General features: G+C 39.2%; 2 protein-coding genes across 8 annotated transcripts in view; one reads left to right on the forward strand and one right to left on the reverse strand.

Moving 5' to 3' along the window:
* fmnl2a (formin-like 2a) overlaps window positions 1–10,431 on the forward strand; it is a 49,557-nt gene extending 39,126 nt beyond the window's left edge. Inside the window, exons 15-27 of one of the 5 annotated variants that reach the window (XM_058390799.1) lie at window positions 106–297; window positions 3,014–3,138; window positions 3,336–3,538; window positions 3,739–3,973; window positions 4,319–4,387; window positions 4,478–4,558; window positions 4,636–4,765; window positions 4,857–5,020; window positions 5,126–5,227; window positions 5,338–5,433; window positions 5,942–6,065; window positions 6,748–6,848; window positions 8,770–10,431. In XM_058390799.1, the coding sequence (XP_058246782.1) occupies window positions 106–297; window positions 3,014–3,138; window positions 3,336–3,538; window positions 3,739–3,973; window positions 4,319–4,387; window positions 4,478–4,558; window positions 4,636–4,765; window positions 4,857–5,020; window positions 5,126–5,227; window positions 5,338–5,433; window positions 5,942–6,065; window positions 6,748–6,824 (1,598 nt within the window). In that variant the 3' untranslated portion in view covers window positions 6,825–6,848; window positions 8,770–10,431. Of the gene's footprint in view, window positions 1–105; window positions 298–3,013; window positions 3,139–3,335; window positions 3,539–3,738; window positions 3,974–4,318; window positions 4,388–4,477; window positions 4,559–4,635; window positions 4,766–4,856; window positions 5,021–5,125; window positions 5,228–5,337; window positions 5,434–5,941; window positions 6,066–6,747; window positions 6,849–8,203 lie in introns of all 5 variants that reach the window. The other 4 variants (XM_058390797.1, XM_058390800.1, XM_058390796.1 and 1 more) reach the window with 4 other exon arrangements.
* A 1,635-nt stretch (window positions 10,432–12,066) lies between these two features.
* Window positions 12,067–26,860, reverse strand: prpf40a (PRP40 pre-mRNA processing factor 40 homolog A). Of its 3 annotated transcripts, none has more exons than XM_058390803.1 (27): window positions 26,701–26,813; window positions 25,217–25,297; window positions 24,953–25,096; window positions 24,281–24,361; window positions 23,397–23,424; window positions 23,283–23,305; window positions 23,116–23,160; window positions 22,841–22,951; window positions 22,540–22,660; window positions 21,475–21,499; window positions 21,163–21,378; window positions 20,153–20,258; window positions 19,164–19,228; window positions 18,903–19,067; window positions 18,150–18,258; window positions 17,397–17,547; window positions 16,604–16,737; window positions 16,312–16,426; window positions 15,676–15,767; window positions 15,106–15,222; window positions 14,847–14,984; window positions 14,642–14,737; window positions 14,401–14,487; window positions 14,219–14,312; window positions 13,986–14,047; window positions 12,954–13,091; window positions 12,067–12,842 (listed from the first exon to the last, which is right to left on the reverse strand). In XM_058390803.1, the coding sequence occupies exons 1-27, from the start codon at window positions 26,701–26,703 to the stop codon at window positions 12,753–12,755; spliced, it is 2,637 nt and encodes an 878-aa protein (XP_058246786.1). In that variant the 5' UTR covers window positions 26,704–26,813; the 3' UTR covers window positions 12,067–12,752. The 3 variants fall into 3 exon arrangements, with proteins under 3 accessions (XP_058246786.1, XP_058246785.1, XP_058246787.1); XM_058390802.1 differs by having other exon boundaries at window positions 22,841–22,954; XM_058390804.1 differs by lacking the exon at window positions 25,217–25,297 and having other exon boundaries at window positions 22,841–22,954; window positions 26,701–26,860.
* Between the last annotated feature and the right edge of the window lie 333 nt (window positions 26,861–27,193).

A 27,193-nucleotide genomic window follows, 5' to 3' on the forward strand; every position in this document is an offset into this window, starting at 1 on the left:
TGGTGTTCACAGCTTTTTATTGTCGCTTCTTGTTTGCATTCTTTCTTATCTCTTTGTTTACTTTCGTTCACTGACTCTTTTCTCCTCCGTCTTTTTATGTTTCAGTACTTAACGGTCCATCAGCTGTCCTTGAGCCACCCCCTCCTCCTCCTCCTCCACCACCACCACCTCCACCTCTCCCAGGCTCTGGCGACACTGTAGAAGAATCTTCCCCCATGCCCCCACCTCCACCACCCATGGCACCACCTCTACCAGGTTGTGGATCCCCCACTGTAATCTTCAACTCCGGTCTCGCAGGTAAGATGATGTCACATCACCCCCCTTTATCTCCTCAAGCATCGGCAGAAGGCATGACACAAAAATAATAGGGGTAGCTGCTTACTGTAAACTTTTATTTTTATTGTTGCATTCAATTTAACATTTTGAAAATGTACATGTTTATCAGAATTGTTAATGTAAGTAAAACAGATGGCTTTGTAGATGTTCAGTAATAAAGCTGTAACTCACTATAGCAGCAAGAGCCTCAGTTTCCAGAATAAACCCTCTTTTTAATAGTATATTTTTAACAGTAACAAAAATAGTTTCTTTAAAACTAGTTAAAGACGGCTGCTGTCCTGGTGATCACATAGCCCTGTGTTTACATTATAAAGGGTCAGTTTTTAGAATCCTTTAGCTCTTCACAATACATTTCCTTTTTTTTTTTTTTAACTTCACTGTCTTCTTGTACGTTATAGTTTACAAGGTTCTGAGATACTGTCTGTAAGTTGAGCCTTACTGCTCTTCTCAGCAGTGCATGATAATGATCGCCAAGTCTATGGGTGTTTACTCACTGCCCCTTAGAACTGTTTAACTTCCTAGCCAGGCCTTTTGGTCAGATGTATCTGACTCACACAGTCAAATTAAGACAAAATCCCACTGACAGTGTTTCCTTTATGAGGGGAAAATGCCACTGTTTCCGGACTAGACCAAACAAAGATATACTAAGTGTCAATGATTAAGTGTGAATTCTCAGGCTATTATGTACCAATGAGTATGTTAATCTTTAAAGAGATTAGAGGAACAGTGAAAGATTTTTCTGTAAGCAAATCAACACTTATAATGTGCTCATCACTAGACTTAGATTTACTAGATTTACTTAAGTCTAAAATTATCCCTGTCTGATTGAATCTGTCTCATGTAAATGAACACCATATGCAGCGTGAACATGCAATCCCGACTATAAATATTGTATGTATTATGTATTGTGTTGTATTATGATTATTGTAAATCTGGGGACAGCTGATCAGACCTCACAGGCTATTTTTGTGTTGTTATTACTGATCGCTTGCTTTTTGTTTCTCTTCAATCTTTGTGCCAACATAGACGGACCCATCAAGCTGTTCTGTAGGTTTTCTGTTTTGTGTCTGTGCTCTTACTATTTCATCTTTGTATGTAGAATTTGATGAGATGGCATTTTTAGTCCCAAGTGGCATAATAATCAACAGAATTCCCATCAGTTTCTGGTGCCCCAAGGCAGCTTACGCCTATTGTTCCGCCCGAAACCAGGCATAAAATTAAATGCTCTGCTGCAAGACTTTTCCTTCATTCTGATCACTGTTCAGTCCAAATAAGGAACATTTTCTAGACTTCCCTTTGCACAGTTCAGCAAATGACAGTATACAGATGCCAAAGTATGAAACCACATGTTCCATGAGACCCAAGGCCTTTCTACTTCTGCTTGTTCATTACAGCCGAAATCCATGACACTATTCGGAAATTGTGGGATCCACAGGCAGACCTAACCACAATTCCAATTCTATAGTATTCTCTTAGCCACTTTATTACGTTGTCAGATTTTGATGGAGAATTTTATGGCCCCAGCTAGACTCATTAACTTTAGAAGCTAAAAATGCCACTCTGTGTTCTTTTTTAAGTGTTTGTTGTGTGCTCTATGGTAAAATATAGCAGCATGTCAGTACAAGTGAATTGTTGCGCAAATGTAAAATTGCACCCTGTTACACATGCACAGCATGACCACTGCATCACACATCTGATAGCCTGCAGATAAGGTACAGGAAGTGGGCTGGATTTCTTACTTTACTCAGTCCATCCATATCATCATTTTGGCACCTCTTTGGGTAAGCACAGCCTAGAGAATAGTAAAGGCCTATATACTTGCCCATATAGTAAGGGGGTCCAACAGCTGTGGATGGTTATATGGGTTGGATCTTCTTTAAGGGAAGGATCATGACCAATCAAGTTCTTCTGAGGAAAGACCCACAAGCAAACATTTCTATCCTGTCTCTTCCAGGATAATAAGACCTTCATCCACAGGCTTACTGAATGGTTTGATGAGGATGAAAATCAGTAAATCAGTCAATCTTAACCCAAGCCAGTAGATCTATCCCAGTTGATAGATGATGTCCCTGATGTGTTAGACAGAGCTCTACTACAGTTCATGGAAAATCTTTTAGAAGAATGGTGTTTGTCTCTCCAGCAGAGATCCAGAGACGTGTAGAATACAATTCGGTGTCTGGTGGCTCATGGTAGCCCAACACCTTCCTGAGACATTGTTGATTTGTCCTTTGTCACCCGTGTGTACATGCACTGTATAAGGTGGATACTCTGTTACATCATGTCCTATGGTCTGTACTATAGTGCACAGCTGCAGCATTGCTGAATTCTCCCCACAATAAGGCTACTCAGTCCAATAATAGAATCTGTACCCAGGGTTGGTGGCGAGAAAGTGAGTCACTCTTATTCACTCACTGTCACCTCACTCTGACTGAATGCAGCCCTACACAGTCTGTTTCTCCATACTGCTCCGATTTCTCATTGTTGCCATGGAACTTCAGTGACAATATGAAGGATTTATGCTTTTCTTTTGTTTCCCACAGTGACTCTGCTCCACGTTGTGTTTGCCACCACTTCTTTATCACTCCCTCTAATAACTCTATTGTTTATGTTGACTGAATTGTAACTGGTGAACATATGCTGTATAAAAGATGTATGCTTTTTGTGATGTTTTGCATAGCTGTGAAGATTAAGAAGCCAATCAAAACGAAATTCCGAATGCCAGTGTTTAACTGGGTGGCACTGAAACCCAACCAAATCAATGGCACAGTCTTCAATGAGATCGATGATGAGAAGATACTGGAGGTAAAACTTCTCACACTACACAAATTTATCCCCTAGTTTGAATGTGTTATTGCACACTCAAGGGATAGACTTGTAGAATTTATTTGCAAGAATATTATATTGGGTATATTTTTTTTGCGCCTGATGTTTAGATTCACAGAATCAGAATTAAAACATTACACCAAATGCAATGTTCCGGTTTCTTTTATTTCCTTTAGGATCTGAATGTAGATGAGTTTGAGGAGATATTCAAGACAAGAGCTCAGGGTCCTGCTATTGATGTCACGTCTAGCAAGCAGAAGACCATCCAGAAGGTCCCGAATAAAGTTTCACTACTGGACTCTAACAGGGCCAAAAATCTGGCCATTACACTCCGGAAAGTGGGCAAGACTCCCGAGGAAATCTGCAAAGCAATTCAGATGTAAGTTATATTAAGCTGAAGATTTTTTTATAAAATACTTTTACACAGGAGAGTTTGTATCCAGTACAAACAGTGTGAAGGTCATTTTCATTAGAGCATTATTATTATTCTCCCTGTCTGCAGCCACACTTTGATTTAAAGGAGGCACTGGGTGAAACATGCGTTAAAGTGTTTCATCTTTCTCTCCTTGCCTCTCTCAGGTTTGACCTGCGGATGTTGCCGGTGGACTTTGTGGAGTGTCTGCTGCGATTTATCCCCACAGAGGCCGAGGTAAAAATGTTACGGCAGTATGAGAAAGAGAGAAAGCCACTGGAAAACATCACGGACGAGGACCGCTTCATGATGCAGTTCAGCAAAATCGAGCGCCTCATGCAGAAGATGACTATCATGGCATTTGTAGGGAACTTTAATGAAAGTGTTCAAATGCTCACTCCGGTAAGTAGTAAGCATGTCATATGTTACTTTTATTATATTTACGTTTACATTTCTGGCATTTGGCAGACACCCTTATCCAGAGCGACTTACATTTTTATGTCATTTTATACAATTGAGGGTTAAGGGCCTTGCTCAGGGGCCCAGCAGTGGCACCTGGGATATAAATGCCTGGTGTTAGATCTTTGTATTTACTGTAATGCTTTCATTTTTTTCCCCAGTCAGTATCTTCCATGTTTTTTATTATTAATTCTAATTCACATTTCCTAATAATCTATAATTTTCTACTGGCTGTGCCTTTTAGCTGTGCATGCTTATAAAACCTTTTTTTTTTGTTCGACTCAACAGCAATTGCATGCCATTATTGCAGCAGCAGTGTCCATCAAGTCTTCTCAGAAACTCAAGAAAATCCTGGAGGTTAGTGTGTTATTTTCATATAGCATGACATCTTTCATTTCTTTTTTGTAAACTCTTAATGAAACGCTCCCACTCTTCTCCACTTTCTAGATTATACTGGCTCTTGGGAACTACATGAACAGCAGTAAAAGAGGGGCAGTGTACGGCTTTAAACTCCAAAGTTTAGACTTGGTAAGAGCCGCTTACTTTCCTGTTATACTGCTGAAGTTCTCAGTATTAAATAAACTAACTTGGTTTTATGCTTTTAGTTAATAGACACCAAATCAACAGACAGGAAGATCACACTATTGCACTACATTGCAAATGTAGTGAGGGAGAAGTACCAGCAGGTGGCACTGTTCTACAACGAGCTCAATTATGTGGAAAAAGCAGCAGCAGGTACAGTATATACGTAATCTCACACATCTAATATCACTGTGAGTATACTGTGGACGATTTGTATTTTTGAGTTTGTCATTTTTCTCTGTAGTCTCTTTAGAGAATGTGCTACTGGATGTGAAGGAGCTCCAGAGAGGAATGGATTTAACTAGGAGAGAGTATAGCATGCATGGCCACAACACACTGCTCAAAGACTTCATACATCTCAATGAGAGCAAACTCAAGAAATTACAGGATGACGCCAAGATTGCACAGGTACTTATCATTCATCATCCATCATTATTCGTTCTAGTTTTTTGTCACGTGATTATAGTGAGTGCAGAAATGTATAGTGTTGTGTATTCTGTTGTTTCCTTTCAGGATGCATTTGATGAGGTGGTAAAGTTTTTCGGGGAGAGCTCCAAAACCATGCCTCCGTCAGTGTTCTTCCCTGTGTTTGTGCGCTTTGTGAAGGCATACAGGGTAAACCCGCCAGTCAGACACCTTCTAAATGACACGACAGAAATCTAACATGGTTACGTAACACAGAAGTCATGCACACGATTTACTGCATGCTGTTTTCTTGATCTCAGCAAGCAGAGGAGGAAAACGAGCAGAGGAAAAGGCAGGAGCAGATGTTGATGGAAAAGCTGCTAGAGCAGGAGGCCATGGAGCAGGAAGATCAAAAGGTAATACGTGCTGTGCGTGTGTGTGCGTGTGTGTGTGTGTGTTTACATATGCTGTGCTTTTCACATGTTGGACCCAAGTCCAAGAAACAAACACCGGTACACTCGTATAGTTAACGTTTAGAAATGTGGACGAGTGGAAACACTGACTCCTTAAAGTGACTGGACAGTTATTTATCAAAAGCAAAGCCTTGGTCTGTGCCAGAAAACAGCAAGCTATGGCTAAAATAAACACGTACAAAGCCACTGCTGATGGAAAATATCAAATCAAATAAATAAAAATTAAATAAATATATATATATATATATTTTTTTATAAAAAATCTGTATGTCTAGTTGAGTGTGTTTTCTTTTCTATTGTGAAACGTTGTGCTCAGAGCAGGCAAAGATAACTATAATAATTAAATAAAATGTTTATATTTTTATATATATGTAGAGGGGCGTGTTCTACTCAAGTATTACTTTTACCCCAAGTAACTGTTTTTTGCACGTGTGTGTGTGTGTATGCTCAGTCTCCCTCTCATAAGAATAAACGACAGCAGCAGGAGCTGATAGCTGAGCTGAAGAAGAAGCAAGTGAAGGACAGTCGGCATGTTTACGAGGGAAAAGACGGAACCATCGAGGACATTATCACTGGTAACGCGCACACAGCTTTCTTTACAAACACATTCACAGGATGAACAGCGGTACTCCTCAAACGTTTGCACACACACACACACACACACACACACACACTCCTTATCTCCTGTCCTGAGCTGGGATTGGCTGCAGTGCTCTAGATAAGTGTGCATGAAGCATTGCTGTGTAATAGTGTCCGAACAACCACGGCTAACTTAAAGCACTAACAGTCAGTAACCTAGCTGAAGCTTCTTAGCTTAACCACCTCGATAATGTTAAATAACATTCCGATAACTAATCCAGTACAAGAGCGATAAAACGTGTGTTCCATGTGAATAAGCCGATCTGTAGTAGGTCACTTTAGGTGGCCCCTCATTGATCTCTTTCACTGAGAAACATTCCTCAATAGCAAACAGGGCTTGAGCTGACAAGCTTGAGTGTGTGATGAATAGATGTGGAATGTTGGCTGCACTAGGCTCTCATGCTGCCCTATTACATCTCTTACATCTTATTTTATTTAAGGATCAGCTGACAGTAGAACTTGTTATTAACCCATTAGACTGTGTTAATTGTGCCGTGCTGCTGAAGATGCAGTAGCTGTGCTAACATCCTAGCTGCTGTGCTGGCTGGTTAACTGTTTATGTTGTGTGTTTGTGTGTGTGTGTGTGTGTGTGTGTGTGGCTGTTTTGTCCGAACGCAGTGCTGAAGACCGTACCCTTTACGGCGCGCACGGCCAAACGGGGCTCGCGCTTCTTCAATGAGGAACTCCATTGTTAAAAGTTTACACTCTTTCTCTTAAAGGTTGCTAGAAATAGCATGATATCTCTTTCTCTTTCTCCCTCTCTCTAAACCTCTGTGTGTTCCTCACATGTTTTACGTCCTGGGTGGGAGTCCAGATTATTTTGTTCACCATTTTGGTTCACTCACTCACTCCTTTGGATGTGGTCCAAGCATATGTGTGTGCTTCCATTTTCTGGGTGTGTCCATAATCACCATGTCTACCATTTCCCTCACTCCAAAACCCTGCATGAAGAGGGGTGGTTTGGGGGGTGTGAGAGTGATCCCATCACAACTTCCTCTGCATGGAGTGTATCATCACAAATCCATATTTATTAGTGTGGCATAACCATCATCACCAATCAGAGCAAGGCGAATGCCATGATGAGTCAACAATACCGGAGACATGGTTTTTAAGATTTAAAAGACTGAACTGTCAGTTTTAAGGAAATCATTTGCACTGATTATGTTCGAAGAATAGGGTTAGTTTTATATTGGGTGTGTTAAAGTGCCGTGCTTAGAGCTCCCTCTGCTGGCAGCTATCACCCATCTCACTCACAGTGCCGTTCAAAAGGCAATAAAAATCAATTCTAGGTGAATATTTAGAAAGTTTTCTCTTTAAAAAATAACATAAAACAGTTTTCCAGGCATTTTGACTCGTTTCATGGCCTTATGACTTGCTTGAGTGTTTCATCAGTCCATCATGATGTGTGTATGATATCATTGTTGTTGTTTTTGCATTGCTTGCATGCTATTGACTTGCTCCATCTCATTTCCCTTCCAGGGGTACTTCACTTTCTAGCTGAGCTTGGATTAACAGGAAGTGCTTGTTGTAATTTCCTGTTCCAGCTAGCTACTCTGGTGGCATATTAATCACCTGTCGCATGAGCCATAAAAATATATATATTTTTTTTTTAATGATAAAACTCATGTGCTTTGCCTCACTCAGATTTCTAAACCGCTTGAGGGTTTGCTTTTATTCTGAATGTCTTTATTTGGCTGCATGCATGGTCCTTTATTTGTTTTAAATACAGATATGCACTTCAATTAATCCTACTCTGCATTACAGTTTCTTTTTCTTTATCGGTTTTCGTGCATATTTTGGTATTTGCTCAGTGGTGTGATGCTGGAGGTCAACGTGCAAAGCAGCTTGAGTGTTGACAGTTTACAGTAATTCTTCTAATTCATGCTCCATGACAGCTTGCGCTCTTCATGTAGCCACAGAGTGCTTCTTCACACAGCTTCACAAAGACTGTCTCTTGCAGCTTTACCCTCTCATCTCTTACCCCTGGGCAGCTTGGCTTGGTGTGCTTGGCGACCTCTCTGTCCGGTCACCTCTACTTTATTTTAACCTCAGTTTTTGTCTCCTCTCCTCTCAGCCTTAAAGAAGAATAATATTACTAAATTTCCAAATGTGCACTCGAGGGTAAGGAACTCGTCCAGTAGCACCCCAGTGGTGATGGATGGTACTCAGACCTGGCAAGCATCCCTTTCTATTTATCCCTTTATTTTACCTAACCTCAACCTCTCTGTTCTGATTATGATGTTCTCTTTCTCCCTCATCTCTCCCTCTCTCCATCTTTCTTTAAACATGTCAGGGCTAATCAAGATTTAACTGTCGGGAATGGCAAAGTCTGCAGATAGTTGCTCCAGTGAACAGCCCTTTTCATTTGATGTGTGAAGTTATAAATGAATAGAGTCTACATCCATGTAACCTTGAGTAGTAGGTCTCTCTCTCGAGGGAATAGACGTCTAAGGGTGTGCTCAGCATTTTTTGTTTTATTAATGAGAAGGTTATTTAAGTGAGAAGACAGACATTCTAAATTTATCTGGATTTGTATGAGGTAATTTTCTCTTAAGCTCAAGCTGCATTGTCTGATTTCCAGCACACCCAGCCTCTAGGAATATTCCGACACGATGACTGACAAGTCTTTTCCTCCACCAGATCTAAGAAACCAGCCTTACAGGCGCGCTGACGCAGTGAGGAGGAGTGTGCGGAGACGTTTTGATGATCAGAGCTTACGGCCAATCAACAATGCAGAGCTGGTGATGTGACAGGCAGAGTGGATGTGATTGGTTGAGATTGAGATGGGATTGAAGGAGATGTTGAAAAACCCGTGTGTGTGTGTGTGAAAAGGACTGATGAAGGATTGTAACAGAGAGGACATTCGTCTTAAGGGCCAAAAGCTCAAGCCACTTCCGACCAAGTGCCTGAATTTAACATTTGTGCGATATTGTCTTTATACTTTTTATTATGTATTGTTTTGTTTTTTTTCCTTTCAAGCAATAGGAATCTGTGCTGATTTACCACAGTGTGACTTGTGAAACTGGACACGAACATATCGAACTCGTATGGAAAATCCATAATGAACTCGTAACATTCCAGTGGGAAATTTACTGCACAATGTTGTTCGAAAACACTAAACGTGTACAAGGGCTAGGTGTATTCTTAAAGATTACAGGCATGTGGAGCTTAGCGCAAATCAAAAAAAGAACGGAAAGGCTATGTAGCATTGTTGAACGGCAACATGGCAGGTTTTATAAAGACAATTAAAAACGGATAGAGGGTTTATGGAGAAGGTGTTCATGGGAAAGCGAAAGGTCGTGTAAAGTAGATGGTTCCAAGTTAATGTGAAATGTATATAACGTGAGCATCGTCACTTAGCAGTGTTAGCAGACCAAAATCCACTCGGCTCTCAATTACATTCTAGCGTCATGCCATGAAATGGACCGTCTCCGAACCGCATCACAGTGAAGTTTGACTAATAAAAAGTTGTGCCCAAGTGCCCCTCGGCTTTTACCTTCGGTGGGAAGACCCAACATCTGTAGCAGAACGGCTGGCTCCAATATTCAGGACTGTTTTAGTACAATTACAGTACAAGCCAAAGAAAAAACAAAACAAAGAGCACCACCTCAGATACCTGATTCACCTTTTGTAAACATTAAAAAAAAAAATAAGTAATGCAGAGGCACTTGTCTCCACTAACACATTCAACCACTGAAGCCAGGCTTTTCCACGTGACTTATGCAGACCACTACTTTTTCCAGCAAAAAAAAAAAAAAAAAAATCTAGAAATGCTTTTAATTGTACAGATATTATGCAGCAAAAAGGTTGCATTTAAAATAAAATAAAAGAAAATAAAAAAAAACACCATTATCATAAAGGTTAATATTGTACATATTGATTTCATCATGTTACTCCATTTGAATGTTATTTTAACTTATAGGTTTCATTCTGTATATTTAATTAAACGAAAAACATGAATTTGACGTATCTAAGTACATAGCACAGGTCTCGGATTATTTTTTACGCTTGCCTGGCAGTATTAAGGCAATAGAATAACTGGCACAATCTGACGCCATGTAACCCATCACTAAGGAATACTGACATGTCTCTCTGTACGCCGCCATCGTCCCCTGTCCTTAATACATTCCATTCCTTCTATAGACCTGGATCAAACTGGGATGTCTTCTTTGTCCTCTAATCAAAATAAATGTATCTTTTACATTGTGTTGTAATAGCTGAATTTGATTTCAATAACACTTTGTGTTAGAGCCACAGGTTTTTCAGTGCTGATGATTGAATAAAGTCTTTACATAACTATAACTTTGCAGCGTTACAGCTCACTGATTTGGAACAGGTGGACGAGGGAGCGTTGGAAAGGCCACGTTTCTGTGTTCTGTTCAATGTGCTTGCAGTATAAATGACAGATTGGGGGAAATCAAGTGATAGAGAGAAGATAGAGGGGTGTGGCTTGTGACTGTTATACAGCTCCACCCCTTTACGGCAAAAAACGAAAGGGATAAAATGATCTCAGATACAAACAGGAAACACATTCTGAGTTAGCCGTAGCAACAAAAAGTGTGTCTTTACTACTGTGACTGGTTATAAACAGCTTTGCAAAACTCGCTATATGGCCCATATGCACTGCGCATGCTAGCACTGGACCAGAAGCTACAAAATCAGTCTATACGTATGCTTTAGTAACTAGAGACAGTACACAAAACAGTGAATGAGTGATACAATACAGCCTCATTTCCTGAATGATGATCTGTGTAATGAGAGATGACAGGACAGGAGGTCTCTGGCTTCTGAGTGGAGTCTGTTTTCTCTGAACACCAGGGAGAGCATGTTCCAGGATTTTCTACATAATATGGTCAAGTGCAGCAGGACAGTATATTTCAGCATTTCTCTCACAATCTATTATTTGAAGCCTAGAGCCACTACTGTCCATTATATAGAGTGTATAGCTACTATAGAAGTGCAGTACACATGCTATCAAAATATATGAGAATAATGTTCAAGAAGCTTATCTTAACAGATCATGTATTCAAAAAAATATATATATATATAACTATAATGCCTCGTAGGTAAATAAAAGACTAAATCTGTATCTGTAAACAAAAACAGTAACTGCATGATCATGATTGAGATTGTTAAAAATGGCACATCCTTAGCTGAGAACAGTTAAACTGGGGCATAGAGAGAGAGAGAGAAAAGAAAACGAAAGAAAAGAACTCAAGGATGAAATCCTCAGAGCCATCGTCACACCCCAGGGTTCCTCCTGTTGCATGTCTTTACCCAGCCTCATGTGGCCAGAGTGTGCAGGCAGTTTCTGAATGATGATGAAGGCACTGATGACATTAAAAAGCCCTTACGTTACCCAGGCCTGAATCCATTTGAGAGCATCTGAGGTCAACAAGTAGCACCACAGACTGTCCATGGAGCTCACTGATGCCCTGATCCATGTCTGGGAGTAGATTCACTAAAACACCAGCCACCATCTCATCAGCAGACATTGTTGGGAATGCATTCTGGCACATGAGGGCAACACACTACTGACTTACATTAGGAGTTGTTGTGATGAAATTCATGCCTGTTGGATCAGCCTGTCATTTAAAATTTTATACTGATTTTTGGTGTGATTTTGAATCCAGTGAAGAATTTTCTAATGCCATGAAAACCTGTTGCAGACATTTAGAAGTCACTCACACTGGAGACAAAAACATGAAGGTCTCCTTAGAGAATTTCATGAATCAACAATTTCCTGTTAAATAATGCTTTTTAAATAAATTAAGTGGATTGTCTCCCATAGAAATCCCTACTATTGCTGTAACTATAAAAATGACATTAGAAGGGTGCATTAATATAAACCCGATATGTAAATCACAGCCTTTAGGATCTGCTGCTATAAACAACTAATCAACGTCTGAGCTACCAGTTTTGAGAATTCAACACCGCTGTGGTATAACACCGTTTATTGTGTGAGTACTGCATGATTAAAATACCTTGGAAAATAGTTCTTTTCACAGACTGTCTGGTAAAACATGTTCATTTTGATCGATTTTTGAAAAGTCACATGGTTTTTTTTATTTCACCTGTAAACAATAATTTTAAGACAAACTATTAGCAATTACAAAATAAATGTACAACTACCTAAAACAATTCTGATGTTGGGGATAAAGTGAACAAAACAGTATAAGGAAAATAGGAACATGTGAACTGTAGTCACCAGAAATGACCACTCTGTACTGGTTTGCACCCTGACTGTGTTCTCCTGAGACACTACAGAAAAAGATGGAGATGATTCCCGTTAATCAGTGAGCACGTCCTCTAAAGTGAGTGAAGTGTTGTCCATGCACAGTATCAGTGTACTGTGTGTTATCATTTACACCAGGAGTGTCCAGTCTTATCCGCGAAGAGCCGGTGCATGTTTTCATACAAATCAAGCAGAAGCCACATCTGATTCCACCTGTTTAATCAGTTGATCTTGGCTTTTAATAGATTCAGGTGTGGTTTCTGTTTGGTTGGAATGAAAACCGGCACCTACACACCGGCCCTTTCCCAGATAAGACTGGACACCCGATATAAACATTATGAGGAATGCAGGTTTTACTGTGTGAAGTGGACGGACACAGACAGGACATCTATGGTGCATCTAACTGCTCCAAAAGAGTTCTTCTCCTCTTCTCCAGCTCTCCTTCGCTCAGTTCACTGCCTGATGTATCCCATCCTCCCTAGGAGAGAACAATCGGTCAGCCATCCTAGACTTTTGAGACTGAGAAATGTGGAACACCAAACAGTTCTTCAACTGAGATCCTGTGAAAGTTGCTTAAATGAAGCCTCACCTCTTCTTTAGGTGCTTTCCTCTTGGGAGATTTCTGTTTGGATTCACTACGATTTTTCCCTCTAGACTTATCGTTCTCTTTATCCTTGTCTTTATCTCGTCCCTTTCTGTCCTTGTCTCCTTCAGACTCTGGGGAAGCCTGGAGAGAGAACAGTACAAACTGATCAAAAATGCATAAATAAGTAGATATAAACCTGAACTTATGAGGAACAGAAAAAGAAACATATTGCCAAAAGTTTTGGGACACCCCTCCAAATCATTGAATTCAAGTGTTGTTTTTCAGAGGTTGGGCTTGACCCCTTAAGTTCTAGTGAAAGGAACTCTGAATGCTTCAGCATACCAAGACATTTTGGACAATTTCATGCCCCCAGCTTTGTGGGAACAGTTTGGGGATGACCCCTTCCTCTTCCAACATGACTCTACACCAGTACACAAAGCAAGGTCCATAAAGACATGGATGACAGAGTCTGGTGTGGAGGAACTTGACTGGCCTGTACAGAGTCCTGACCTCAACCCCATAGAACACCTTTGGGATGAATTAGAGCAGAGACTGTGAGCCAGACCTTCTCTTCTAATGTCAGTGCCTGACCTCACAAATGTAGTTCTAGAGGAATGGTCAAAACTCCTAAACCTTGTGGAAAGCCTTCCCAGAAGAGTTGAAGCTGTTATAGCTGCAAAGGGCAGGCCAACTCCATATTAAATTCATGTGCATGTTAAGGCAGACGTCCCAAAACTTTTGGCAATATAGTGTTACTCAAAGAAATGACACTGTATTGTTAAAAAATCCCAAATAACTCATCAAATTGGTGGATAACTAGAAATAAAGACATCCTGAAATAACATGATCACTTCCATTTAGAAATGACTCTGAATAATGACAAAATATTGTGAAATACGAGTTAGGTTAAAAAAAGAAAAAGAAGAAAACAAAAAAAATGTATAATGTTATGAAGTAATAAGAAATAACAAGACATTAATCTGAGAGAAAGAGGAGAATCTGAGATTTTATTGCACTAGTCTCTGCAGAACTTACAGACTTGTGTCTTCTCTTCTTTCCCTTCTTCTTGTGTTTCTTCGATTTTTTATAGCTTCTCTCTGTAAAAAAAAAAAAAAACAAACAAAAAAAAATCAATACACAAGTTGAAACAAGTGTCCTGTCTCTACAGAGTGGAGTAAAAGTGGAAAGTGATTTTTCAAGACAGTGTGTTGTGCAGTGATGTTATTGATTAATGCTAAGCAGGATAGTTTATTAAAGGCCACACTGACCGGATTCCCCTGAGGAAGAGTGCTCTGAGGGAGATTTCGATGTTGAGCGTTTCTTCTTTTTTGAGTGATACTCATCGTCCTCAGATTCTGAACCCTGCAAAAGGACACATGATGGGGTTGGTAGGGGCTGAATTTGTGTTTCTAGTTCCTGCATCTAAGGGAAAAATTTGTGGTGTGCTTACTGAGCGAGAACGAGATCGTTTCCTGTGATGCTTTTTGGATTTCTTCGAGTGTTTCTTGGTTTTGGAGTGATGGTGCTGACACTCGTGCTGGAGTGAAGATGGAAAAAAAACTCAAATATTAAAATACATAAAACAGCAGTAGTTCTGGGGCTAATCAACATGGCTTAATTTGCATTCTCTAAACCCTGATGAATTGATAAAGTCACTTTGATTACTTGCATGAGAAGCTGAAAAACATTACCTCGAGTACATGCATAAAATCTTTGAATATCCTTTTTCTTTCTGACTCCAGAGTGATGTCCTCGAACGCAGGCTCCTTTAGGAATCTTTCTCTTACCTGAAACAGAGCAAAGCTTATTACATAAGCTGTAAAAAAAAAAAAAAATAATACAACAAATCTACATAAAACAGTTCAAGACATCAATCCAACTTATTCCAGCCCTTACCCCTTCCCACGTAGCATCAGGCTCCAGTGAGGGTGTGGCCTGCTTCAGCATGCTCTTGAAGGCTGCCTCTTTCCTCTTCATCTTTCTGGCTTCTTCCTTTTCTCTCTCTCGCTCTCGTGCCTCTGCCTTCTCCAGAAGCTTCACACAGAAGACAGAGGACACATTAACCTCATTTTGGCCTGCATATTGCAGTTGACCTCAGTATTGCAAAATTTTGTGCCAATTAATTTAACCTGCATTTTCTGTGTGTGTTACTTACACTGTTGAAGGCTAGTTTGATGTTGCCTGCATCCAGAGTGGTGGCCCTTTTGTCAGAGCTGATAACTGAACCAAAGTCTTCAAAGCTGGTGCTGATCTCCACCAGGAAACCCTTATCCTGCAGACACAATACATTTACACACACTGAAAACTGAAAATGTACACAATGTACAGCACCACCATGGTTTTTGCCATGAACTAATGTACCCCAAAAGCATAAGATCATACTAGGAAAAACACAAGTATAAATCACAGAAGTGCAAGTGAAGGGGAGAATGTTGCTTGCTAAGTTAGCTTGTTCACACAGCAGATAAATGAATGCTTTAAAGTAATGCAATCCTGATAGGTCATCCTTTTTGTAAACAGTATGGATGTTCAAACATGTTGTACTTCACCATGTAACTACAAGAGCTCTAATTTTACCCACTGCCCATTTAAAACTAGTCAATCTGAACAGCAGCACCAAGTCATAAATTAGGTGGTTTTTAGCCTTAAACATACAGGGGATAATATACAGTCCTTTAAACTGTGATAAAACTGTGCTGTAAATACAATCATAATAAAGCCCCACCTTTAAGATGTCTTTTATGATTCTCTTCTCATCGTGATAGCGAGCCTTGAGATCTTCCACATAGAACTTGAACAAGTCCAGAGGTGTAGAGCCTGAGAAATGGACATGAGGACACCTTCTATCAACCATATACAGAAGATCAGGACAGATCTTCGTCGAAACACACTGAGCATTCATGCTGTTAAGTGCTGAAAGCATTTTCATTTGAACCAGACTGAGTGAAATTTGAGGCACAGGAGTAGAAATGTGATGTTTGAGGGGATCTTTAATCAGCTGGTTTAAAATATTTTAATAAACCAGATTAACCCTGAGGTTTGAACAGCACAGTTACCAACACAACAAAAAAAAAAAGGGGGGAACCTGAGCAAGGATCCATTTCATTTGTGGTTTCTGCACCACCATTTGTTTTCTCACTATTGCATTTATTCTCTTACACACATCTGTTTGTGTATTTATTGGAAATCAAAAAGGAAGAAAATAGCATCTTGCTTTTCAGGCAAATGTAAATTATTAAGGATCCACAAGAAACTATTACTGATACCTCACTGTGTGTGTGTGTTTTTTCTGAAATGGTTAGTGTGAGAGTAAAGCAGGGCATGAAAGTGTGTGCATCGTGCATGTGTGTCCATGTCTCACCCGGCTGTCCTAACATGCTAGTGAAGCGGATGTCTGAGCTGATGGTTGGATACATCTCCATCCATGCTGACATGGAGTGCAGCTGGCCATGGTCATGCAACTCATCCAGAAATTTCTACACCACATCCAAAGAACAGGACACAAGACAGTGAGGACAGTTATACTGCTTCATGTGAGAAATCTCCATCATAGGCTTGTGATTTATATTCTTTGTAATGTATTGTTTTAATCTTATATAAGAAAACATTAGTGGAGAAATGGCATATATTTGAGACCAGTGTAGGTCAGTCACCTGGAAAGACTCCCTGTTTTTGCGCTGCCTGCGTCTCTCTCTCAGCAGAGATTTCTGTTTCTCCTCTTCTTCCTCCTTCTCCAGAGCACGGATGTGTTCCTCGAAGCAGATCAGCGCATCCTCCTTATCCATGTCTGCCACAGACACAAACAGCTTTACACCGCTGCACACTTCCCAGAAGGGTTTATACTTCATTTGCTAAGTTTGGAGTTGGAGACAGAGGTCTTCAGCCTTTATTTTATACCAGACATCAACCCGAAAATCATGTAGTGCTATGACATCAGAGCTGCCATTCATTCTAAAGTAAACACCACTGTGCCGCAATCTCTTCCAAGGCTCTAGTCATCACAGCGCCTCTGAATGAGTTCAACATGAGCACTGGGAAACCACTTTTTAAAGTCAGAGTTTTACTGTAAAGCATGAGTGTGTAACAAGTAACACAATTTAATACAATGGACTAAGCAGAGAAAACAAATGGTGCCAATATTTCAATTTATACAAACTGCTGTTCACTGAAGCAATAAAACCTGCGCTCTACATCGAAGAGCCCATTTGTCACAGTACTACATTCAGCAGTTTTATTTATTTTAGCTCCGTTTTAATATGGTTAAATATAATGCTTTGAACTTGACCTACATTTCTAGGTAAGCTCTCCTGTTTCATTCAACATAATGCCAGCTCAAACATTCTAAATATCCACAAGTGCCTTGAAGAGCCCTTCAAAATAAATGCTTTCCACTTCTGTTTGTGTGTGTGTATGAGTGTGTGTGTGTACGAGTGTGTGTGTTCATACTCTGTAGCTCTTCGTCTTCAGCAAACGTGGGGTTATCTAGCAGGTACTGCTGAGCCTCAGACCAGGTGGTGCGGTATGTGACATTAGCCATGTTATCCAAGATATTTTTCAGTGCCTCCCAGTTCCTCTTCCTCAGTTGCTTGGCTTGTTCCTACAGCATGGAGAGACTGGGCTAAAGAGCAGCACTGAGAGCACGTGATCATCACCAAAATCCAGCAAGATACACACACAAACATTCTGTCTGGTGTTGCTATTAGCTGCCTTTTTCAATGATCATAATTTCTCTGCTTTGGACATATTTAAAATTACTGACAATTTAGAACAAGTCTATCCTTCATCGTTACTGCCAAGTCTAAATCATGTTTTATAAAATATTAGCTGAACACACACAGTTAAAGATACAGTGCAACACTGCCAAGGTTGCTACACACTGTCTAAACACAATAGCTTAGGAGAATGTGACGTTTATATTAATTCAGTCCTATTGAACTGGGTCAGATTTCACAACTCAGACAAAAAGACAATCACAACTAAATGTGCCAGCCCAAGGGATGATATGAAATGTCATGATGTAATAAACAGATTAATATTTTCTTTCTAAAGAAAGCTTTGGTAAATGTCTTTTTTTCTACTCGAATAGGTACAAACAAGCAAATAAGATCCAAAACACAAATCAAGCAGAAGTTAAAGCTAAATTAATTTCCACTGTAATCACCCAGACACTATCAAGAAATCGTGGTAAAAATAGCACACCTTCTCTTTCTTGGCCAAGTAAAAGAGCACATCATCATAAATCTCCAGTCTGTCTCTCTCTGGAACACAGCTCCACACTTCCTGATCACCAAACATCTGCTCCGCTTTCCTGGCGCACACACACACACGGTTACATGGTTATCACCAGAGGAACATTGCTGCAGTGCATTTCTTTGCCAAAAGGAGGAAGCAGTGTACCATGAACTGAACTCATTAATGAGTTAATCTACTTGTAGTCTCAGTCACTTCTCTCTCAGGTTATCTGATTTCCGTTCAACATTTTGACATTTTGAATAAAATTGCAAAAGCAAGATATAGTCATAGGATTGAAAAAAAAGTGTGTCGGATGCACAGCATCCCATCTTTAAAAGCACTTAGTGGTCTGCAAAATGGGATTTCCTCATGTGTTGATGCATGCTAAATTACTAGCCCTGCAAAACAAATGCTTTTCTCACCAAGTTGTCATGCAAAACATCTAGAGCTCCAGTCTCTCTGATAAATGCCGCTGTATATGTATATTTTGATAAATAAAAAAAAATTAAGGTAAAAGTATTTGCATAACTACTAGAATGTAATGCTAGACAAGAAAATTTCTATGTAAACTCTACTGATCAGTTTGAACAGACAGGCAGTTCTGCAATAGCGTTCTACATGAAATTGGCTTCTGGCTGTCTGAATTCTACACGTCTATTTCCTTTTAAAAAATTATTTAGATCATAGCGAACAAAGTGCCCGTGAGAAAACAAGCCTTACTTGTATCTGGTGGTGGAAGTCATTTTATCGTGATTCTCCAGGAACCGCTGGAATGTCTCTTTGGATTCTTTGTATTTGATCCTAGCCTCCTCTTTCTCCTCCTTCTCTGTCTGAACCTTGTAGGCATTAAAGGCCTGCTTCTTCTCACTCAGCTTGGGCAGGGCACTGCCAAAACACACACACACACACAGCACTTAATGTAAGAAGACAAAGCAATAAAGGCGGGTTAAATCTATCTATTAATTTTAATGTCTGCAGTACCTGTAACGAGGGTCATTAATGATCATCTTCATGGCCTGCTCCCAGGATGCATTTGATGCAACACCCTGGACACAAACACCCATAATAAATACAGCAGAGCTACATAGTACTATGGACAGTATCAGCATCCTTGTCGGTGCCACTGAGCTCGTATCTGATCTGCCAAAAACATACTTTCAGGTATTACTGTAGGCTCTGAAAGAGGACCACTAGTGTTAAGTCCTCAATTCTTTTGACAGTTTGAACATTAGGTGTATAGAAGAAAACCAAACATAACAGTTAAAACAGTCAAATCCTATAGATGTGGTAGGTAGATTTTAGGTGAAAATACTATAAAAAAATCTGCTTATAATCGCATGAGAGAGAGTGTGTGTAATAATGGAAATGCCAGAAGCTCCTCTGTGGCTGTAAGGAGGTCAGGTGATGTGTTCTCTTAATTGCGCAGCAGGCTTGTATGACACTAACATAATTTTTAGAAATGCCAGTGCCTTACATAAGTCACCTTTTCGATTCCCTCCCCATGCCTCATGAGATGAGACAGGACAGAGACAGAGCACTGGGGACAGAGACAAAGAGAACGGCGAGGAGGAAGTGACAGGTTCAAAGACGAAGCGAGACAAATTCAGTCCTCCATTTATATACCTCCATTATAAGTGCTGCTCACTGAAGCGTCCCATTGTGTGGTCGCCCCCGAGTCTCAAGCCCCTAATCATACAGTCGGAGTAATTAGAGAGCCCTTAGGAAAAGCAGACAGGGGCCTATGAACACAGCTTTGTGCATCAAATTAAAACACACTAAATATAGAAGCACATCCACGCGCCCATCACTCAAATGAGTGCAATATCTGTAGTGGTGCAAGGAGGAATGATGCGAGAAAGACTTCATGTGTGTCTGGGAGAGTGGTGCAACAGGCATTTCAGGAATATAATAGTGTTGCATGTTCCTGCATCAAAGAAAAGAGGGGAAAACACAAATAGCAAGAGCTCTACCTTCTCCTTGAGCAGTTCTTTGAAAGCCTGCTTTGCTTCCTCTTTGGTGTTCCACTTGTACACCTTCTTCACAAGCTCTGGCCTTTCTTCTTTAGATGTGTCGTTACTGTAGGAAAGGTTATTGTTAAGACTGTAATGATTATTGTATATATATATATGCAGTATTGTGTGTGTATGTGTATATATATAAAATATATATTATATATATATATATATATATATATATATATATATATATATATATATATATATATATATATATATATATACACACATATATACACACACACACACTAGTATTCATTAACAATAGAATATATATATATATATATATATATATATATATATATATATATATATATATATATATATATATATATATATATACACATACATACACACACACAGTAGTATTGATTAACAATAATATATATATATATATATATATATATACATACATATATACACATATACATATACATACACACACACACACACACACACACACACAGTAGTATTCATTAACAACAGAATCAGCCTTGCTGTATTATTCAACAGGACAAAAGCTCCCTTATTTAAGCAACTAAGGGCCATTTATAGAACTTGGCCAACAGTAATATTTGACCTAAATGACACTCCAGGTTCAACACTTAAAACACCATCCCGGGGGGTCATATCTGTATCAGCTGCTATGCTGATGGTTGGTAGGTTAGGTGAGAAACCTTTCACACATGACAGGGTTTGAATTTTATATGCAGTTCACAGGAGCACAAAGAAAGTTCATGCCAAGGCCATACTGGAAAGATTGCTATCAGTTTTCAGTACCACAATGCAAATGCTGGCCAAAAATAAGCCATTAGCCAAGTTGTGGATTACAGCTGGGTCATATTCAGAGTTTCATGTGGTTAATTGGCTCAATGCGACTTTTTAAAACTTTGCCCACACCTGCTTCTCCATTCTCTGGGTGCACAATGTACTGCCTACTTCTGTGTGCGCGTGTGTGTGTATACCTGGCCGGTGTCTCTGTTGTGGGCGTGTCCTTGGGTGATGTCACAGCTGCTTCACTGCCACCCTCGCCCACTTGCACAGGCATCTGAGATGGCTGTTCTTCGGCAACGCTTGTTGCTATGGTAGAGACAGCCTCCGGAACAGCAGCCACAGTGAGCGCTGTATCTGTGTGAGCTGTGACAGTGGGAGTAGTGCCAGGAGCTACGACATCCACCGTCCTAAAAAAACAAAATTAATCTTTACCTTGAAGTAAATTTTAAACATGATTTTATTTTAAATTCATGTGTCAATTCCTATCATAGTAATAGTCTTACCCATTCTCCTCAGCCTTTATCATGGCTGAAAGAAAAAAAAGAGAGACAGAAAGGGACAACTTGAGAGAATTCTTTTAGGCCATTTAATTCAACTTCACTACATTCACTTTCATATTAAAATCACAGAATACTGTAATCTTTCATGAATCATTTCATTGATCCAATTCATTTTGTGTAGCGCTTTTAACATGGATATTGTCTCAAAGCAGCTTTACAGAACATAAACATAGTAAAAAAAAGTCCTAGACTAAATCATCCCTACTGAGCAAGTGGCAAGGAAAAAGTCCTTTAGATGGTAAGAGGAAAAAACCTTGAGAGGAACCAGACTCAAAAGGGAACCTCATCCTCATTTGGGTAACACCGAAGAGTGTCATTAAATTATTATGAACACCGGAGAGTGTGATTATGAACAATGTCCTTTCTACAGTCATGTACAGTCAGTACACTGATCTTTCTTTTAAGCATCTCTGTGCAGACAGTCACACTGACACAATCAACATAACTGCAAGTTACCTTTAAGCATCAAATGTACACAAAACCTACTAAAATACACTATTTGAGCCTGGGTAGTGTCTTTGTTTTTCTTGTATTGTTTTATATGCTCAGGTGATGGTACCTTGTTTGATATAGTTTAATGACAGCTTCACACTTTTTTTTTCCATACATAGTTCTTTTGAATTTTGCTCAGTTTGGTGCTTCTGGTGCTGAATGACTAGTACCAGAGGCACCAGTCACTAACTCTGAAATGATTAGCAATTCCCAACCAAAACATAACTGTAACCAAGCGTAACATTTTATATCACAATTTGTTGTTTGGCACAATGTAAAATTCATTTGACGAAATAATAATAATAATAATAAAAAAAAAGACATTAACATCCATGCACTGCTTGGTCATAATTCACCATTTCTTAAAATAAACCAATTTTAAATTGTATAGTTTTGTAGATCATATCTGTATGTCACATTTTTGATTCTGTTCAATAACAAAGCAGTGCCCGTACTCTCCAACTTTACTGTGCACAGATTAATTCAACACAAAAACAATAGATTTGAAATGCATACCTTCAAGGTCTTCGAGTTCTTTAGGCTTTGTCCAGCGTGACTCTTTAGTCTGAGAGTTGTAGTAATAAGGCTTCCCAGTGTCAGACTTGTACTCTTTCCATGGGCACTTAGAGAGCATTTGCTGCAACACAATACCATTCATATATACTAAGTCTAAACCAATAGCATCTGCATTTAAAGACAAATGAGCTAGTTGTCTTTAAAGTACCTTTAGAGCAGGAAAGATCAATACATTTTATCATAGTAGATGAAGAACGGGGAAAAAAAAACAAACAGAGTAAAAACATTTGGCCTGTCTTACCTCTGCAGGTGACTTGAGTTCATCCGGTTTCTCCCAGGTGGACTGCTTGGTCTCTGTGTTGTAGTAATAGGTTTTGCCATCCACAGACTTATGCTCTGTCCACACTGATTTCTGCTGGAGTCCAAACACATTATTAGTGTCACTAGTGACCTCAACAACTACCAGCTTGTAAGTAAAGGGTTCCAGGAATATTTTTGTTTAATTAACTTTGATTTGAAAAAGAGTGCATTTTTATTTAAAATAATAGTGAGTGTGTAGATGCTCTATGTACTGACCTTTTTAGGCTGGTCATCTTGAGGAGAGTCATTTGTGGTTGTGCTCTGCAAAAAGAAGTGTAAAGGACAAAATGTTAATCTGCCAATCACAACAAGATAATTCCACACTACTGACTTTTTTTTTGGATTTATTTATGTAATTAATGTCAACATGCTTTAGTGCTTACAGTAGTTCCAGGTGCAGCGGTAGCTAAAAAAGCAAATTGAGAAAGAATAATTACAATAAATCTGTTAAATATAGTAAGAAAATATTCAGCTTTTATTTTTATAAGTTGACTTACCGGCTGTATCTACAGGACTAACACCAGGCTGTAACAAAGAAAACATTTAAAGTCATTTTTAATAAACTATAAATAATAAAAATAAAAAAAACTGAAACCAAAATTTCTAAAACACTGCTAAAAAAAAAAAAAAAAAAAATGACCAAAATGACATGACATGACCAAACACAAAATCAGTTCACACAGTATCTAAAATTAAAAAGTGTATGTAATAGCTTAAAATAATGTGTTGAGCCATATAATTACATGAAGGATGTGAGAAACTGTTCATGACCTTCTGTCTAAAAGTGGTCCTACACCTTCACATTTCCAAACCCTAAAATGATAACTGAAACCATCTGCCTGAGACTGAAAGCTAAACTGGTGCAACTCGTGCTGGAGTCACCACACTGGTTAGAAAAAATAGTAATTCGGCACCAGAGTAAAAATAGGCACTGTACATATTGCACATTTGTTTCACAATGAATTATAGAAGGCTTTTAGTCTGTGAAATTGGATGACTGGTTTTAATGCTATAGCACACAGTAATATGTGAGAAACATCACAACTATATACTTTGTTAGAAATATTTCAACCAACCTCAAATAAAGATTAGCTATCAAAATGCAGATACTATTGGTTTAAACATGGCATATGTTATTTTGTTTCAGGAAATGCTAAGTGCCCATGGGAAGAGTACAAAGTCTGACACTGAGAGAAGTGAAAAATGTCACACCTCACATTATATAAAGCACAGCTATGTTTAAAAAACTAGCAAATCTTAATGGGTACATTTTCCCTCCACACCCTGTATTCATTATGCTAATCCCAACACCACTGATGGTTGTGAGGATCTATTTTTAACCAGAGAGGCGAGTTGGGAAAGCACTATGGGGCTACTTTACCGGTCCTGTCGGCTGCATCGTCGCTGCTGGCATGCGTGGTGGCATCATTGGCGGCATCATTGGTGGCATCATGCCTGGCATCTAATAAAAGATTCATGAAAAATTCATCTAAGCTGCTAATTTCTCTCTAGTGTGGCTCAGGCTGGTGTGTGGTATTAATACACAGTGTGAGACGCAAGAGAGTACGCGTAAGTGTGTGTCAGTTTTTAAGCCACTTTTTTTTTTTTTTTTTCCAAACGGTTGAAGATACAGCTTGGTCCTTGGGAAGAAGGAAATGAGCTTTAGATACAAAGCACAAGAGGTGCCAGGGAGATGAACACTTACAACCAACATTTAACACATTTTAGTTGAAATTTACATGACATGCAGGAGGAGACCTAAGCTTCCGTCATGTATTTGGAAAGCAGTGGTACTCAAATACATTGCTATAAGAGCAGCACAGCCATTATTAAATTATATGCATCATTAAAAGCATGGAAAGTACACTGATGCCAGTGCTCATGAACAATCAATCGCATATGATCTGCACAAAGCAGAAATAAACAGAAAGTTAAACATTAGGAATATAGGTGAAGAAGGTATGAGAAAAATTTACCAACAGTCTTTTTTAATTAATTAACTAATTTGTAATGACATGTTAATGAAATTTTATTACTAAACTATTTTCTTCACCTGTCCCATTGGAGGAGCACCCATCGGGGGCATCATGGGTGGTGGAATAATCCCTCCAGGCATGGGAGCCATGTTTGGTGGCCTCTGGCCCATCGGTGGCATTCCCATAGGCGGGAAGTGAGGCGGTATTCCAGGTGGCCCCATCTTTGAAAAGACAAAAACACACAAGAACATGATATATTAAAACACAAACACACGTATACACACACACCCACACACAAAAGGCAATAGCAGCTAAAAAGGCTAAAATCAATGCCAGCTTACGAAAGGAGGGGGTATTGCTGATGGAGGGACTCCAGGAAAAGGTGGCGCTTGGCTTGGAGCATTATTCCCATCAGTAGAGGACTGTCATGAACAAAAGTTCAAACTATTAATTACTATATAGTTCACCTGTGCAAAAGGTGCTCTACACTGGCAAGTGCGCTATTCTTGTTTAAGGCTAGACAAAGGACAATCACAGTCAAAGGCGTTTCTCACGTTCAGCACGTTATCTGAAACTGATAAAGGATTTTCCTTTCCATTCAGCCTAATCACATCATGTTATACGTGCCTGAAAACCTCTTTCCTGATGTACATGTCAATTTGTCTTGTTACAATGTACATCGAAATTTCCTTTATAAACCTTATAAACCACATACTGAAACATAAGCACAGTTTGAACTTGTAAAACCATTTATTTTCCATATTCAAATCCAAAATCTGTTTTGTTCTGCAGTCATGACACCCCCCCAATAATCACATCTCTAGATCACTATATGGCAAAATGCTGAAGTTGTGACAAAGATGGCATACATTATAATTATTGCATTATTTTGCAATGGTGTTTTACAGATTAAACAATAGAGATCATTTTCCAACACTGTTTTGTAAGAGATTCTCACGAGAATACTTTGAAATTGAAATAAATACTTGCGTACACCAAGTTTTAAGCAAACACACGTGTCTATATTGAATTAAACTAAGGGTCTTGTTTCCAATGCATCATATAAACCCTCGTAATATAAGCAAACAACTGATTATATATATACACACACACACACTTTACTTACATGTAGTATCTAAGATGATATGGTAATATTTTATAATGCAAGTTCAAGCTTTCTGAAGGAATTTTCTAGAAACGAAGTGAAGCTTTTCTTTCCTATTGAAAAGCTAAACTTCAGCCAAGTTAGCATGCTAGCTAGCTGTCGTTAGCCGAACCTGCAGCTCATTATTCAGCTAGCTGTGACTATTAGCTCTAGACTTAGATTGGTAAAATGATAATAAAGATCCGTTTTATTTAACCCAGATGTCCACTTTTGGTTTAGACATTTTTATATCCGAACTTTTTAGTGCTTTCTCTCACACAGCCTTGCACTATAGTAAGACTCCGGTTCGTGTAGCTAACACTGTAGGCTAACTAGTGCCTTTTAAGCTGTTTAGCTGCGATAGAGTAATGAAGTAAAAATAAACGACACTTATAAACATAAAGATATGAATTTGTTTACAAGCTGTTTACATTCAGTACCAGAGGCTCGGGATGACAACAGTGCGCGCGCCTACAGCACTCATTCATTCAGCACGCCGCGGCGCCTAGCTACACCGCTAACTCTTCGAAACAAGCATGCGCTCGCTATTCAATAGATATCCTTTATTTTTATCCACTCGGCTATTAAATCGGCTTCTATAATACATAGCCATGGTGTTTTACAGCTAAAAAACTACAAGCATTCTGCGTTCTTTTAAAAGGTCGGCAACATATAACTCACCATGTTGACTTAGCATTTAGCAGCCGAACTTCTCCTGCACACGTCCCAACAAGCTGCAATCTGATTGGTTAATCAGGTATGGTTCAAAGTGCAGGAAGGAAACGGCGTCGCTCGAGCAGTGAGCACAAGAATTGGTTTTTTTATTTTATTTATTTTTTTTATTTAGAAACTAATTTAGTGAACCCGAAAACTACATTGTTAAAAAAATTGTAAATAGGAGAGAATTCTGGGTTAGGGTATATTTAGATTTTTCCACTATATGATCTAAAATGCTTCGCCATTAAACTATACAAAGAAGCATACGTTTATGGAGGTGTGAGAGTATTGCGCATGCGCAGAAGCTCTTTTTTGGGGACGTCCCCATCTCTTTTCCCTAGACACTATATTGCCAAAAGTTTTGGGACACCCTTCCAAATCATTGAATTCAGGGGTTGGGCTTGGCCCCTTAAGTTCTAGTGAAAGGAACTCGTAATGCTTCAGCATACCAAGACAT

This window comes from Hemibagrus wyckioides, linkage group LG06 (assembly GCF_019097595.1).
Source record: "Hemibagrus wyckioides isolate EC202008001 linkage group LG06, SWU_Hwy_1.0, whole genome shotgun sequence".
Classification (NCBI taxonomy): Eukaryota; Metazoa; Chordata; class Actinopteri; order Siluriformes; family Bagridae; genus Hemibagrus; species Hemibagrus wyckioides.